Source organism: Phocoena sinus, chromosome 13, assembly GCF_008692025.1.
Source record: "Phocoena sinus isolate mPhoSin1 chromosome 13, mPhoSin1.pri, whole genome shotgun sequence".
In the NCBI taxonomy this organism is placed as follows: Eukaryota; Metazoa; Chordata; class Mammalia; order Artiodactyla; family Phocoenidae; genus Phocoena; species Phocoena sinus.
This window is the reverse complement of record NC_045775.1, coordinates 12166282-12183691: the sequence shown is the minus strand read 5'-3', so window position 1 is coordinate 12183691 and position 17410 is coordinate 12166282. Positions and strand designations below refer to the sequence as shown.

Here is a 17410-nt window from a genome sequence, read left to right as displayed (position 1 = left end):
AGGTGGAGAAGGGGAATACAGGGATTTATTCCACACTGGCCGAGGGGCAGGCCCTGGGCCGTGTAGCTGTCATCTCCTTCAGGGCTTGCCGCAAACAAATGAGTGCTGGGGGTTCCACCTAGGAAAGTAAGACCTGAGGGGTGACATGGCTCGTCCAAGGACCTGCGGCCAACACGTGTTACAGGCCTTCCAGACCCCAGAGCTCAAGCCTGTTGCACCGCTTTCCTTTAGAAGGGGAAGGAGAGAGAGGAGGCTGGGATGCTGAGAGCGGCTGGCGTTATCTTCCGCCCAATCCCCGCCTGCGGTCTGGAGACGGCCGGCAGAGGGCGCCGCGCCCCTGGCTCTCGCAGCGCGCGGCCCGAAGCCATGTTGAATGAGCAAATGTCTGCAGCCGCCTCCGCGAGATGGAAATGTCTCCCTGGCAGGAAATCCGCGAGGAGCACCGCGGGGTTGTGCAAACAGCCTCACAATGTCCGCTTGTGTGTGTGCACTCGGCTTCGCCCGCGTCGCCCACAATGCTCTGTTTTTTTTGGATAATGGGCCTCTGTGGACCCATAGGGCTTGTCATGCAAAAGGGAGTGACCTGTGTTTGTCATAAATGGGCTCTTGTATGATTAATAGCCACGCGAACGCGCCCGCAGTAGCCGCGCGGCACCGGCTTCACCTCTTCGCCGAGACGGTGGTCTCAGTCGCTTTCTTCCCTCGCTCCAAAGCGGCCGTGCAGAATTTATTGCTAAAAGGGAAATGACTTGTTTGCATTGTGGTTGCAGTTTTTTATATGCGAGACAGGAGGTGCAGAAAACTAGCTTTTGTTGCTGGAGGCTGACTGCATGCCAGATATTATACTAGGTGCTCTCCCTGAATTATTTTATTTACTCACTAACGACACTGCTAAGGAAGTATTATGATTCGCATTTCACAGACGAGGAAAACCCAAATTCAGAAGAGTAGACTTACCCAAGGTCTCCTCAGCCTGTGCTGTTGCCACTAAAGAACTCCTTTTCTCCTTCAGCGTGGTCCACGGTCCACACACTTGGAAATGCCTCCCTCATCCTGCCTGGCTGTCCATACACTCAATTAGCGATTTTAAAATAAATGAGGGATTTCCATTCTTGGGTGTCAGTGTGTGTGTTGTACCTCCTGGAATTACATGCAAAAAACATGTGGGTCTGTGCATGGGTGCGTTTTTCTAAGAAGGCCGATATTCATCAGATTCTCAAGGTCATCTATGATCATAAAACAAGAAGAATATCTCTATTTTGGGAAATGTTTATTTTCTCCAACCTATTTCTCTTCCCAACGACCCTTCCTCTGTTCGGCTTGTTTGCAGTTGCCAATCTTACTGTCATTGCTGTGCAGTGACTGCTTACCGAATCTTCCATTCCATTTCAGTGGCCATCAGTGAAGAGGCTGCGTGCTGGACCTGTGCTTGGAGCTTGGCTGGGGAGGGGTGGGGGGTAGTTGAAATGGGTAACATTCTGGAAATGAAGAAGACATAGCCCTTTAAAGAATCCACAGTAAGGAAGAGATGTTGCTCATTCAGCCTGGGGGTCAGGGAGGAGGTTTCTGGGAGGAAGTGCAATCTGATTTGGGCCTTGAAAGATAGGCCATCCAGAGGCAGAGGAGAGGGGGAGGGCATTCCAAGCAAAGGGAGCAGCATATGAGCACAAAAACAGAAGCAAGAACCAGGCCAGAGCTGTTGGCACTCTCCATACGCTGGTGTGACCAAAGCACAGAGCGTTCACAGGAGCTGAAACTTGAAAGAGAGCTTTGGGTCAGGTTTTAGGATCTGAATACCATGTGAAAAATTGCACCCATCTTAATTTGACAGCCAGCTTGGGGAGCGTTTACACTGAAACATGCCTTTTTCCTTCCACCCAGCAGCTCCACATCGCACTGGGCCGGGGAGTTGCCCCAGAAAGCAGCTCCCTGCAGGAGAGCCGGCCTCCCGGGCACTCAGCACACTCCCACCTCCCCCCCCCCACCCCCCCCCACCCCCGCCTTTCCTGTCCCAGCTTACAGTGACGGTCTTCAGTGCTTGCTTGGGGTTCAAGCTAGGGGTTTTATTTTAAAGCGTTCCTTTGGCTTGCGATTAAGCGTACTTTGAAATCAAGGCATTTGCTCCTTTCAGAAACTGGAGACCAAAAGCAAAGCCCCTCCTGCCTCTGAGATTTCAATGGATGTTTTCCGCCCTTTGGCCGACCTTGACACTTGAGATGTAATGGACCACGCCAACCTCCCTTGGCTTCAAATTCTTTAGGTTTTCAGTATGTGAAATGGCTTTTGGTGGTCTTTTTGGTACTTCCATAATTTTGACATTCCCCCCCCCCCAAATAAATTTGAACTGGGAAGTAATATACCTAATGCTTTGACACCTCCATCAATTCCAAAGCCTCCTTTGTTGCACAGGTGGACCTCCGTTTAAGAAAACTCAGTGTCTGAAAACCTAGACTTACAAATCAAGTCAGTCCCTGGCACTGGGGCAGGTGGGGTTCTTCAGGGGGCTTTCGCTTCCCAGAAGTACTGCATCCGCGGGCACCGTGCCTTCCGGTGCCTTGACCTGCGAGGTCATATTTCACCGCTTGACAGTGACCTCTAGAGGCAGAGAGACCTCAGGCACAGATGTGTGGAGCAGCTGCCAGGGACCGAGAGCCAGGCAGGGACGGGGGGGAAAACCTTTTTCTTTTTTTTCCTCTCTCTTTTTTTTTTTTAGGTTATATTGTGAGATAACATATAGAAGAGATTTAATTCACCAGCATTCACTTTACACAGGACATTTCCTGTAACGTGCGCTCAGAGTCCCCTGTGTGATCCGAGGTGCTTGGGGTATCTGGTGTTGGACTGGGGGAGACGAGAGAGAGCCCAAGATAATGGCTGGAGATGATGGGGAGAGACTGTGGCCAGGAGAAGGGCTTAGAGAGAAGTCACGGCCAGGGGAGACGTGGAAGGTACCTGGATAGAGTTTGGTGAGACACCAGGTCCAAGGGGGGGGGGCAGCAGGTGCAGAAATCTCGGGGGACACTCAGGTTTCTGGCTCATAATTTAATGGACGATGATGCTTTTCTGTGAACAAAGAAGGAGGAGGACATTTGGGAAGGGCAGAACTTAAGGCTATTAAGATCTTCCCCAAATTGCTATGCTTGCAGGAAATTCACTTAGAGTTACCGGCCAGGAGTTGAGGAAGGAGGTCCAGTTTGGGGCTAGAGCGGGACCGGGAGACAAGGTGTGAAGAAGGAGCATTAGGGACAGACACTTAAAGGTTAGATGGAGGAAGCGGAGACTTAAGAAGGACCATTCAGAGAGATGAGGGGGCAGCAAGGAGGCGCTCCAGCATCTCGGCGGGGGAGGGCTTGGCCAACAGCACGCAGGGCAAGATTCCTCTGCAGCCCGCACTCAGAGCAAAGAGGACCCTGGCTTCTGTCGGTTGAAATACCTGAGAATCAATTCTGGAAAAAGGAGATCTGTAATCCAAGAGAAATGAGAGTCTGTTTAATCTAAATCACTGATGGTCAGAACAGCCCAAACTTTGGGCGACTTACCCGTGTTCCCTTTCAGGTTCTAGACTGAAACGAAGCCATCGGAGACAGGTGGAATAAACAGCTTTCCCAACACTGCTCCGTAAGCGGAAGGCATTTCCAAGACTGCTGCCCTGCAGGGGTCACTCTCCCTTTGAAATCGGGCAGAAGTGGCCTGGGTGGGCTGTGACTGTCAGCCCTCCTTCTAGGGAAGGGGCAAGCTTATCAAGCAGTTTCCTCCTCACCGTGTTCTTGATGTCACAAGTGGAAGGGGACAAATTCACTAATGATTTCCCAGCGGTGGGCTGGTCCAGAACAAAGTCCCAGTTTGATGGTTTCCGTATTCACTGGTATTGGAAATTGGGGTGGGGGGCACATTGACTTGCATTCCCTAAAAAAGAATCTAATTTCACTCTCATTTCTTGGAGACTTTTTGCTGCTGTAATATTGATGTTTATGGGGAAATTAGCTGTGATGAGGTAATAGTCTATTTTAGAAAACTGAACTCAGATATTGAAAGGACTATTTTAAACCTGCACTTAATCGTTCAGCTCTGTAATGGTCTCTCGGTATGTTTTTGAGAATTCCCATGGATTGCCTTACAACTCGACTCTAGCAGCTTGTATTCCACCGGGAACACCCAGCCCTTTTGAGGGACACCGTGGTATTAATGATGGATGAGGGTATTCAAGGCATTTTCCCATTTGAGTGCCATTACTTGTAGTGTTAAAACGTTTTGAAAACACATTTTAGCCATTAACTCATTTTTATTGTCAGATGAAAGTGCTTAATAGACTCACTCTAGTTCCCCTCCTTCGTCTTGGAATGAAATCATCTGTTGGATTCTTGGCACGACTTTCGGCAACGGAACAGAGAACCTTATGACTTCATTGCAGAAGTGGCAGCTGGGGCAGGGAATTCCAGCCCAGCCCAACTATCTAAAATCGCTCACCTGGTTTTGCTCCCGGAATTTATAGGCTGAGCTACTTCATTCCATCCATGCATTTCCCGTCCCCCCCCCCCCCCCCCCCCCCCCCCCCCCCGCCGAAAGAAAAGCAGGTGCTTCTGTCACTTAAGGAATGTACCCTTCCTTTTGTTGAGAAGTATTTTTTTAAGCCACCTATTTTGCATCTGATACATTACAGGCTGATGGTCAACCGGTTTTGCTTATGATTCAAAACAATCAAGGAGTATAAATGAGGTATGATGGGTTGTATGATTACTAGGAGAAAGTGTCTCTGGGTAGTGTGAATACCAGACGTATCAGGGTTGTACTCTCCCTGCTCGGACAGCTCTCTGGTTGGTTCATGGGAGGCAAGCCGGAGGGGTCACTTGCTTTCGGGGGACGGTGTGGGAAGCCTGCAAGCCTCTTTCGTCGCTGACAGCAGCTGCCAACCTGGCTGCCATCAGGATTCCTCCAAATCTGAACCTTGTTGATCAGGTTGAAGGGCAGATTGTTTGAATAGCCCTCCTACAATCACATCCAGTCGCCAGAAACACTCCTGAAGCCAGAACTGGACTTCTTTCCTCCACTCTGTTGGGGAAATCTCAGGGCTCCATTGTAGTTAGGAGATCAGACTTATCATAAAACTAAATGAGACAGGTCACAGTGTGCAGCTGGAGGCACCAGCTTCAGAGCAGAGACCAGCAGCTCTGCTCCCAAGCTGGGCCCAGTAACTGACCAGGTTAGTGACTCCTAGACTTTGGAATTTCATAAAACCATAAAATTTCAAAATAAACTTTGGGGACTTAAGATGTAGCTATCACTATCATTTTGTAAAATAAATAAAAAACACTGTAGCATAGAGATGTTTGCATAACTTTAGCAGAAATGCAAGGCTTATGCCATAGCCTTAATTTCTCATTTTGCCTTGGACTGGTTGATGCTTTGGTACCACTGGACAAAACAATCTTAAGGATTTCTTTGCCAGTGCTAACTGGGTACCAGGCCCTGTGCTAAGTGCTGGGAATACAAGGAGGTATAAAAACAGCCCTGCCCAAGAAGACCTTATATTCAGAGATGGGGGGAAAGTGTGTAATTATGGTCCACACTGTAGGCACTAACACACAGTAAACACACAAAGTTAGGTGAGCAAAGAGAAGCCAAACTTACCCAAGGGAGTGGGTTTTGTTTTATTTGAGGTAGAGTCGAAGAGGAGGGAAGATTTAGGGGGGTTCTTCTGAAGGTCCTGATTTCCAAACTCATACTTGAAAGGGGATTCTGGGGAGGCAATGGCCGAGAGCCAGTGCTTAGAGGTCAGATGGAATTGACGTCCAGACCCAGCTCTGCCACTGTGGGCTTGAGAAACTTTTAAAACCTCTAAGATGATTTCTTTATCTCTGAAGTTGGGATAATAAGAGTTCCTACCTCATAAGGCGGTTGTGAAAATTAAAATATGATAATACATGAAAAGCTCTCATCCCTATGGCCTGCAGATCATTACAAAATGTTAGCTGTCATTATAATTGTAAACAGAAGGAGCAACATGTGCAAGGGCCCTGAGGCAACAAAGAGCAGGCTGCTTTAGAGAAGTGTAGGGTGTGATGAGTGGAAGGCCCAGGGGTGCGGAGGAAGAGAGGGGACAGAGGAGACGGGCAGGGGCTGGAGGCCAGGTTTTCTGGATCCAGTGCACACACTGGTATGTGCTACCTCCTGTGGGCCCTGGAGAGCCATGGAAGCATATTAAGCAAGGAAGTCACATTGTTACTTTTGTAACAATGATTTGTGTTTGCAAAGCTGGAAACGAAAGGGCAGGAGACAAAACTGGAATCAGGAGAATCAGTTTGGGGGCTCTTTGCAGGGTGCCGGAAGCTCTGCTGAGGGTCTGAATTAGGATAATCGTGGTAGGGAAGGAGAGAAGTGCACACAATGTTACGAACCACCAGTGGGGATGTCCTGTTTAACATGCTGTTTAGCATGTTCTAGGGAGACCCTACTACCATAGAGCAGAAACCCTCCACTGGCAGTGACACATCACACTTTATGTTTTTTTTATTATTATTATTTAGTAGATCTTTATTGGAGTCTAATTGCTTCACAATACCGTGTTCCTGTTGCACAACAAAGCGAATCAGCCATATGCATACACATGTCCCCATGTCCCCTCCCTCTTGAGCCTGCCTCCCATCCTCCCTGTCCCACCCCTCTGGGTCATCGCAAAGCTCCTAGCCGATCTCCCTGTGCTGTGCTGCTGCTTCCCACCAGCCAACTATTTTACATTCGGTAGTGTGTATATGTTGATGCTACTCTCACTTCGCCCCACCTTCGCCCTCCCTCCCCATGTCATCAAGTCCATTCTCTATGTCTACCTCTTTATTATTGCCCTGCAGCTAGGTTCATCAGTACCATTTTTCTTTTTTTAGATTCCATATATATGTGTTAGTATACAGTATTTGCTTTTCTCTTTCTGACCTACTTCACTCTGTATGACAGACTCTAAGTCCATGCACCTCACTACAAATATCGCAATTTCGTTTCTTTTTATGGCTGAGTAATATTCCATTGTATATATGTGCCACATCTTCTTTATCCATTCATCTGTCGATGGACATTTAGGTTGGTTCCATGTCCTGGCTGTTATAAATAGTGCTGCAATGAACATTGTGGTGCATGTCTCTTTCTGAACTATGGTTTTCTCAGGGTATATGCCCAGTAGTGGGATTGCTAGGAAAACTGGACGGCTACATGTAAAGGAATGAAATTAGAGCACTACCTAACACCATACACAAAAATGAACTCCAAATGGATTAAAGACTTAAATGTAAGACCAGACACTATAAAACCTTTAGAGGAAAACATAGGAAAAACACTCTTTGACATAAACCACAGCAAGATCTTTTTTGACCCACTTCCTAGAGTAACAGAAATAAAAACAAAAATAAACAAATGGGACTTAATTAAACTTAAACACTTCTGCACAGCAAAGTAAACCATAAACAAGGCAAAAAAACGACCCTCAGAATGGGAGAAAATATTTGCAAATGAAACAACAGACAAAGGATTAATCTCCAAAATATATAAATGGCTCATGGAGCTCAATATCAAAAAAACCAAACAATCCAGTTAAAAAATGGGTGGAAGACCTAAATAGACATTTCACCAAGAAAGACATACAGGAGGCCAAGAGGCACATGAAAAGATGCTCAGCATCACTAATTATTAGAGAAATGCAAATCAAAACTACAATGCGGTATCACCTCACACAGGTCAGAATAGCCATCATCGGAAAATCTACAAACAACAAATGTTGGAGAGGGTGTGGAGAAAAGGGAACCCTCTTGCACTGTTGGTGGGAATGTAAATTGATACAGCCACTATGGAGGACAGTATGGAGGGTCCTTAAAAAACTAAAAATAGAACTACCATATGCATCTTGTGTTTTTTTTTTAATTTATGTATTTATTTATTTTTGGCTGCGTTGGGTCTTCATTGCTGCGCACGGGCTTTCTCTAGCTGCGGCAAGCGGGGGTACTCTTCGTTGTGGTGCGCAGGCTTCTCATTGTGGTGGCTTCTGTTGTTGCAGAGCATGGGCTCTAGGCACGCGGGCTTCAGTAGTGTGGCACGCGGGCCCGGTAGTTGTGGCTCGTGGGCTCTAGAGCGCAGGCTCAGTAGTTGTGGCTCACAGGCTCTAGAGCGCAGGCTCAGTAGTTGTGGCTCACAGGCTCTAGAGCGCAGGCTCGGTAGTTGTGGCTCGTGGGCTCTAGAGTGCAGGCTCAGTAGTCGTGGCTCACAGGCTCTAGAGCGCAGGCTCAGTAGTTGTGGCTCACGGGCCCTAGAGCGCAGGCTCGGTAGTTGTGGCTCACGGGCTCTAGAGCGCAGGCTCGGTAGTTGTGGCTCACGGGCTCTAGAGCGCAGGCTCGGTAGTTGTGGCTCACGGGCTCTAGAGCGCAGGCTCCGTAGTTGTGGCTCACGGGCCCTAGAGCGCAGGCTCCGTAGTTGTGGCTCACGGGCCCTAGAGCGCAGGCTCAGTAGTTGTGGCTCACAGGCTCTAGAGCGCAGGCTCAGTAGTTGTGGCTCACAGGCTCTAGAGCACAGTCTCAGTAGTTGTGGCTCACGGGCCCTAGAGCACAGGCTCGGTAGTTGTGGCTCACGGGCTCTAGAGCGCAGGCTCGGTAGTTGTGGCTCACGGGCTCTAGAGCGCAGGCTCGGTAGTTGTGGCTCACGGGCCCTAGAGCGCAGGCTCGGTAGTTGTGGCTCACGGGCCCTAGAGCGCAGGCTCCGTAGTTGTGGCTCACGGGCCCTAGAGCGCAGGCTCAGTAGTCGTGGCTCACGGGCCCTAGAGCGCAGGCTCAGTAGTCGTGGCTCACGGGCTCTAGAGCGCAGGCTCAGTAGTTGTGGCTCACGGGCTCTAGAGCGCAGGCTCAGTAGTTGTGGCTCACGGGCTCTAGAGCGCAGGCTCGGTAGTTGTGGCTCACGGGCTTAGTTGCTCGGCGGCACGTGGGATCTTCCCAGACCAGGGCTCAAACCCATGTCCCCTGCATCAGCAGGCAGATTCTCAACCACTGTGCCACAGGGAAGCCCCAACCTTATGTTTTAATGTCTTTAAAAAAATGAACTTGTCCCATTTACTTTTTGTGTTAATGGACAGAGCAAGAGATTGACAGCCAGGACACCTTCCTTATGGCTCCTTCTTTGGCCCTAATGTATTTTGGGTCCTTGGGCAAGTGCTTTTTTGTAAATAAGAGCTTTAAAAAGATGACCCCAGTTCTAATATGGAATGTATTCTGAGGACATTTGGGACTTCCGTCTGGAAGACCCTGGGAAGGACACTGACTATATCTGACCCACATGTTCTGATCTGTAAAATGGGTCCAATATCACCTTCCCTACCTTTGACAAAGATGTGATGTTATATAAATATGCATCATTGTTGGATTCGTGATTGGTCTGGGGCTTATATGCTAACTATGTTGCAGAAAAATATTAGGCTCAACCAGGACTTAAGTCTTTGATTTCTAAAGTCTTTGTACCAGGGATGCTAAACATTTTAGATTCCGAAAGGTATTGTCTCATTCAGAGTGCTAAGAAAACCCATCCCTTCTGGTAAAGGCATTGAGTATTTGTCATCTTAGACCTTAAGAAAAATATTAGCAAATAGAACCATGTAGGGCTGCTGTTCTGTTTTTTCTCACTTTCTGTTCTGTATTGATAAAAGGTGGTATTGGCTTAGAAAGTCTCCTTTCCGATAGCTATAGCTACAAAAGAAAATTTCTAAGTGCTTGTTCTCTAATCATGAAAATTGGGCATGTACACAGGCAAAGGTCAGAATTCACAATGCCCACACCCTGGGCCTGAGTCCTTTGTTATGTCTTACTTATAGTAAACAAATAAATTTCCTCACCAACTATGGTCACATCTTTTCAAAGTCACTTCTAGTTGATTTTATTTGGTTTTACACTCTGGGAATAAAACTAATCTTATTATTTTTTTTCTTCCAAACAAGAACCAAGTTCTAAATAGGAAAAAAAAAAAAATGTGCATGTCTGTGTGTGTGTCTGTGTCTGTGTGTGTGTGTGTGTGTGTGTGTGTGTGTGTGTGTGTGCAGCGCACTTTTACCCCCTTCTCTTTTTTGGAACTGAAATGTTAGCGGAGGATGATTTCTTTAGGAGGGTCATCATTTTCTACTGAGCAGCCTTGGAGCCAGCTCCCATGGAAGTGGTTTTGAGCTCAGAGCCAAGAAAGTAGTCATAGAAAATACCATGCATACATCCCAAATCGTCACCCCTGGGAGATGAGAGCCTCCCTTGGCAGGGACATGCGGGCAGTCTTTAAAGGCACTATTAACACTCCTGCAGTGACTAGAGAAATACCCTCTTTCTAGACAATTTGGAAAAAAATGTGAAAGAATCCATTTCAAAATTGTATTGCTGTACATGAACCTTGAGGAATAAGACTTCTGTATTGGGAAGGCTTCACCAGTCACATAACTAGTGTCTTTTGTTCCCTTCTCACTCTAGATGCCCCAGCTGGAGGCGTCCTTTCTGCCAATACAGATTCCCAGGGTCCTTCATGCCTGGGTGGAGTTCACTTCTTCTATGACGCTAATTTTTCTGGAAGATTCCACCCCACATGGTTTTCTGTCTTCTCTAAATTCCTAGAGAAATATGTCTTTCACTGTCCATGCCTTGGGGGACTACTAGTGTAGAGCAGGCCACTTCGGAATCTAACAGAAACTATAGACTCTCTCCCCAGAGAAAGGAGCATATACGTACAATCATGCATTATCTAGCACGCACTTTCCACAGACCACGGACTCTCAGAGTCCCCAAACAGGGGCCTCCTAGAGGTCTGGAATCCCAGGTCTCCTCCTGTGGGGAAAAGAGCATGGACTTTGAGTTCCTAGATGCTCAAGCTCTATCTTTTATTTTCCTGTAGTCTTCAGAAAGATGCTTACCCAACTAAATTTCTTCTTCCAATACATGACGAGAATTATAGCTACCTGAAGGATTGCTGTAAGGTTTGAGTGAACTTAAGTGTGTGAAAGCTCCAAGCACAGTGCCAGGCACACAGTGGACCCTCAATAAAATGTGCATGTTCTTGTCCCTCTCATATATCATCATCATCACTCTGGTTGGTACTTACTGTGTATCGGGTACATACTACTACTTTCACATTCAGTTCACGTTTTTGAGCCCTTACCACTTATCAGAAGCTTGTAATGTGCTTCCAGATCGATTACATTCTTAATTTGAACTTGTGCTGTCTCCCTAAATAGCATGTGTATCACTTGAGCACTGCAGCCATGGCTTCTGTCATTGAAAACCCCACTCCCACAGGCCGCAGGTATTCAGGGTGTTCAACCAGTGATTGACTACTTCCCTCGGGGCAATTATCCAAGGTGGTGTTTTTATTAGAAAACCAAAGGGAAAAGAAGAAACTTCCCATCAAACTGTTACCAGATTCCCTTTAGGGAGGATAGGAGTTTGATTTTTCCTTTTATTTAGATAGATCACTGTCACCAAGAGAGTCAGTGTTGAGGAAGATAAACCAGGTCTCCTGGGACCTGAGTGGGCAGTGATCCTGACCGACCCCCTCTTTTGACTGTTGGAAAATCTGTGTTGCCCCTTTGCCCTTTAGCATTTCATTCCTTTTCAGTAGAGATATTTCATGGGTCCCTTTGGCAGGGTTTTCTTCATTAGATATTTGTGCTATATGCTATATTTATGAAAAGGGGTAAACATAGACACAACCATTTGGTTAAAAATTGAAGTTTTTGATGATTTTTTTGAGTATTTATTAAAAGGGTGATCTCCTTACTGCTATTTTCAAAAGCATTTGTTTCTGCTTGGGATTTTCGTGTTGGAAATGGGAATTAACTTATATAGAGTTATCTGAAGACCCCAGCCTCTAACTGTCACACACTTATATAAATATAGTTCTCTTGAAAATTTAGTTTTCTTTCATAAAGATTTATATTTTTAAAATCAGCTTCTGTAGTTAATTTTAATACCTTTAAGTTTTCTCATTCCTAAACAACATATCTTCCTCTTAGATATATTTTGAAGATAAAGTAAGAAAAGGTATCTAAAATACAGTCTTTGGCATGTAGGAAAATCTCTTGCGGTGCTAGCTATTAATACCTTTAAATATTTACCTGATTATAGCTTGACGTTAAAGCAGTTTACATAAAGAGTCATGGATTTTGGGAGACCAAACCTGAAATATCAAGAAACATGCAACTTACATGATTCTGGGGATGTAATACTTCTTTGATTCCATGAATAACTTAAACCATGAAACGAGTTGTAATGCTGAATAATTAGAGCTAATATTTGCGCAGTATTTTACGCAGCGGTTTTACACTCATTTCAATAGTCTCTGCAAGAATCTCATGTAGAAGAGATTATTATACTATTGTTGTTGTAGGTGAAGAACCAAGACTCAGAGCTACAACGACTTGCTCTAGCATAATGGGGGAGTGAGACCGTGCTACATATTTGTGCAGCTCTTTCAAACTCTTCTCTAGGAGCTCATCATTTACCACTTACACTATGCATCTTCTGATAATATCAGTAGGCCACATTTTTATTTTAGCCTACTCTGTGCTACAGATCCTCAAGACTGTGTCTTAATCTTTATCAGTAAGTCCCAACCTGCAATGCTCTGGGAGAAAAACCCCAGCAAATAGCCAAAGCCATCATGGTAGACGCCCACACACCTTCACTTTGGTAGAGAAGAGACAGTCCTGGAGAACCCGGTCGTGGAGGAAGACAGGTGTCTCTAAGAGCAAAAGGCCATCCAGAGTGGCCACAGACGGAAAGAGGACCACCTTCCAATGCCAGTCTCCAAAGCAGGAACCATCCCAAGTAAGAGCCAGAAAGAATGTTTGCAAGGCCCATCGCCTCATGAGTACTTATCCAACTGGCATCTCCCCTCTGTCTTCCTCTGAGAGACCAAATCTCGTAATCTTCCCTTGCTCTGCCCCTACCAGACCCTCCTGGAGGGAGTGAATTCAGATCTCACCACACTCACGGGCGCCACTGCAAACTATGTCGTGTCCCAGGGAGGTTTCACTTTGAGATGATCTCTGAAGATGTCAAGGGAGACATTGTGTGTCTGTGTGTGTGTGTGTTAAAATAAGCCTAAACTTTATAATATAGACAGCATACTAGTTTTAAATAATAAACATGCTTTGTAAAGTATTGCTTGAGCTCCCTTAGGCCTGGAGTCCTTCTTAGCACCCTCCTTTATGAACTCTGTTCCTAGTATTTTAGTACTTTCACATCTGGATTTTTTGCTGTACTTCTCTCTTCCTTCATATTGGTTCCCCATCTCCTCCTTTATTACTGGGGAGACCTTTCCTATCCCTTGAACTTAATAAGCAGCTTCTTTACCTGTAGAAACTGCCTAGAATCATCACCTGCCGGATTGCCTTATTCTCTCTGATAACGAGCTCCCAATCCATAGTGGAGGGTGGCAAGGATCTGGCAAGTTCCTTGGGACTGACCCAGCAGCAGGTCACATTAGGAGTGTAGGCATGGAGTTACCAGACGGAACATGGAAACCAGAGTCCCCGGCTTCCCTAAATACAGTCCTGGACTGCCAACCAGGCTTCTCTCCCCGCCTTTCAGCTGTGAAAGCACTGCTGTAGCCATGGGAGCTCTAAGGCTCTGCTCACCCTCAGGTAGAAGTGTCAGTGCGCTCTCAGCTGGAGGAGATTTCTCTTTGTCTCAGCTCTCTCTTAGCCAGATCACTATTTCATTAAAAAAAAAAAAAAAAAAAAAAGCTGTACTTCTCCAGTGTCACCAGTTTGTCTTTATTTTCTGAACACCAAATCTTGAAAGAGACTTTTTTTTTCCCTTTGCTTTGGCACTCAGAAGCTTAGATCCTAATTGATCTCCAACAGATGTGAAGATCTTATTGCCTGGATGACCTATAGTTCATGTACTATTTGCCTCTCTACCTTCCTCCTACGATTCTCCTTTTATTTTCCTCTTCCCCTCACTTTCATTATGTAAGCATTCGCATTTTCTAATAGTGTATAATAACTTATCTGAAATTCTTTTTTTTTTTTTTTTTTGCTGTACGCGGGCCTCTCACTGTTGTGGCCTGTCTTGCTGTGGAGCACAGGCTCCGGACGTGCAGGCTTAGTGGCCATGGCTATTGGGCCCAGCCGTTCCGTGGCATGTGGGATCCTCCCGGACCGGGGCACGAACCCGTGTCCCCTGCATCGGCAGTCGGACTCCCAACCGCTGCGCCACCAGGGAAGCCCTATCTTAAATTCTTTTATTGAACAAGATCAAATATTAAAAAATAATCCTCACAGTGATTAACTAAGCCATCTCATTAGTTACATGGTTCATAGAAATGTGTTTTGTATGCACTTAGGAGCTGTTTGAAAAGATTGGAGAGGCTCTGTCATGAAGAATGTAGCTGGGGGTGTAGTAAAAGCTCTTTGGGTGAGGGTCTTCCCAAGTGGAGCCCGAGGTCTAATACAAAACAACCATGGTCTCTACCCAGTGCCCATCTGTGTGATGCTAACTCACTTTGCAGACCTTGAACCAGAATATACTTCATGAATTCTTGTCCCATTGGAGGGGAGCGATGAGCATCATTTTTTTTTTCCATGAAGGAGATGAACTATTTCTGTGTTTATTCAAGGAGCTTGTATTGAAATGCATGTTTTCTAGGTTCCATGGGACTGGACTTGACCCCTAATACTACATAATATCCCATAATTATCAATTATTGTTCCAGACAGTTCCTGTTTGGGATGTGAGACATCTAGAGTACATCTAGAATATTTCCAGTTAGTTGACCTGGGTTGTTGTTAGAATCATGCTTCAGAATATTGGGCTGCATCAGCCAACCAGCTTAAGTGACGTTTTGAACAGAACTCTGCAGCCAGCTAGTATTTGGATGTATTTCCACGTGTGTTTATTTCAGTCTGTTACTAATTTTAAAGGCTTAATGTATTTCCCACCCAGGCACTCTGACAGTAAAATCCTACACAAGTCAGACTTTTAGGAGGAAGCTAAATCCATTCAGGTCTCTTGTGACATGTTAATAGCACAAAGCTAGGGAAATTAAGAATATTTAACTTCCATTAAGGCATTTTATATATGAAAGTCAGGGCTGCTACTAAACAGTAGAATCATCTTCCTACAAGAAGTGCCTCCGGGTCTGAGTTGGAATTGTTCATTAAATTGGAAACAGATTATTTCCTAGAGACCCAGGAGGATTTGTGAATGTTGCCCAGTGGCAGGGATGGGCTATCCCAGTTCTGAGTTTTAATCTGGCAGAACCTGTCTCATACAGGGCTTTGCTCAAAAGTACTTTAAAAGAAAATGTGCATAAAGGCAAGGGAGGAAGAAAATGACAGAAAGAATAGGGACGATCCTTTTGGAAGAGAGAAGCATGGTGTTTGCCTCCTATTGTGTGTGTGTGTGTGTGTGTGTGTCTGTGTCTGTGTGTGTGTACATGTCATACATGCCCACACATTCATATATTCCAAGATAGGCAAGGTCTAAGAGGTATCTTTTCCAACTTTCTGCCCAACTCATTTTTATAATATTTTTCAGGAGTAATATACCATATTTCTACTTAAACACCACCAGTGACAGGAAACACTATCTCACAGGGCAAATCACCCAATATGCCGACAACCCTAATGGTTAGAAATTTTTTCACAACACTGAATGAAGATCTTCCTCATTATTTCCTCATTGGTTCTGGTTCTCTTCCCTAGAGCCACATATAACCTACCTCATTCGTTTTCCATAAGAGAATTCTAAGTAAGTATTTGAAGGCTGTTAAGATAATTATCATGATGATGGTGGTGGTAATTATCATGTAATGTGCCTTGAGCACTTCCTATAAGTACGGTGCTAAACACTTTCTATTTTTATTCATTAATATTCATGATTGATGAAATAGATACATTTCAAACATTCTTTTTACAGATGAGAAAACTGAGGCTTAGAGAGTAAAGTACCTTGCCTTGGATAACGGAGCTAACAGGAAACAGAGCTAGGATTGCAAACAACCCTCCCGAAGCAGACTCTTTTCTACCTTCATGTTAGTGACTTATACTGTGAATGTTGTCTGCAGTGTATGAGTTATTTGCTCAGAAGGGGGGATTATGGAGACTAGATTATACCACCTTCTGCACTTAAGGGAACTGCTTGCTATGTATTTTCATGCACAGCACCATCCTTTTCGTGTATTCCTCTTTCACCACATCTTTCTTAGAGTGGCTTATCTTTTTAAATGCCTATAGCAACATAAATACTGTCAGAAGCCATGTGGGTAGAAAATTACATCCCTGCAGTTCCCTTTTACTGGTCCAGTGATTTTTCAAGTTGGTCCTTCACAAGCTGAGGTGTCTGAATCATGGGTTAGAAAAATGCCTTCCAAAGAGCACAGTACCCAGCATCAAATCACGGCTCCGTAAATATGTGTAGAATAAATGAGTGGACAACGGCCTCCTGAAGAAGATGGTTAATGTCTAGAGCTGAGAGCAGTAGAAATTTTGCTATTTACTTAAATAATAACTACATTTCCCCTATTTTTTCAGGTTGGGATTGCAGATATGTAACAAATTTGTATTTCTCTGTAGACTTGATTCACCCTTGCAAATGCCCCAGGCTGCAGTTTCATTGAGACAACTTTTTGGTTACTATACCTTTCCGTTTCTACACTTCATGAAGTACCTAATTTCGTTACCATGGAAATGTCAAATTGCAAGAGCCTCCGACTTGCCTGGGAAACATGACCTCCTGTACAGGCTAAGAGGGTTCCTGGGAGTATAAATCTGTTTTCTAAACTCTTTTCCTCAGGAACTTTAAGAAACTTACCTTTTTGGATAGGTATTTTAATAATGCCCTCTCTGTTCTGCTTGTCCATTGACATGGTATGTTCCTACATCAATGGAACAGAAACAAAGCGAAGCTGAAATATTAACCGTAAGGATTCAGGGGATTAGTGAAGGGGAAAGGGAAGAAATTTGTAGAATATACGTAAACTCTGCCTCCTATGACTAAAATACCTAATTCTTTGAATAAAAAATAGTTGCTAAGTTATCACTCATCACCTGGTATAAAGATACTTTCTATTGGGCCTTCTGATGTAGTTATAGGGGTTCAGTGGTATTTATGCAAGTTATTAAAAAATGTCCAATCTTTTAAGAAGCTTGTTTTTTATACTGCTAATGGTATTTGGTTTTGTGTTGCCTCTCCTAGGTTTGCTGGGATGGGAAACCTGCTCAAAGTCCTTACCAGGGAAATTGAAAACTACCCACATTTTTTCCTGGATTTTGAAAGTAAGTTCCAAAAATTTAAAGATTATGGTGAAAACTTTTCACTTTCTTTATAGCTTGTTGATAGGGAAGTTATAGGATAAAGATTGTGTGTGATACTTAAACCACATCCAAATGTCACTCTGCATTTCTCTGAGT

The 17410-nt window shown here is 44.9% G+C and overlaps 1 protein-coding gene across 2 annotated transcripts in view; it reads left to right on the top strand.

Annotated features, from left to right (window-relative positions):
- The window catches only part of CYRIA (CYFIP related Rac1 interactor A), a 107616-nt gene that overhangs the window by 64487 nt on the left and 25719 nt on the right, over positions 1–17410 (top strand). For both annotated transcript variants that reach the window (XM_032652703.1, XM_032652704.1), the window contains exon 3: positions 17196–17275. In XM_032652703.1, coding sequence (XP_032508594.1) covers positions 17206–17275 — 70 coding nt within the window. In that variant the 5' untranslated portion in view covers positions 17196–17205. The remainder of the gene's footprint in view (positions 1–17195; positions 17276–17410) is intronic.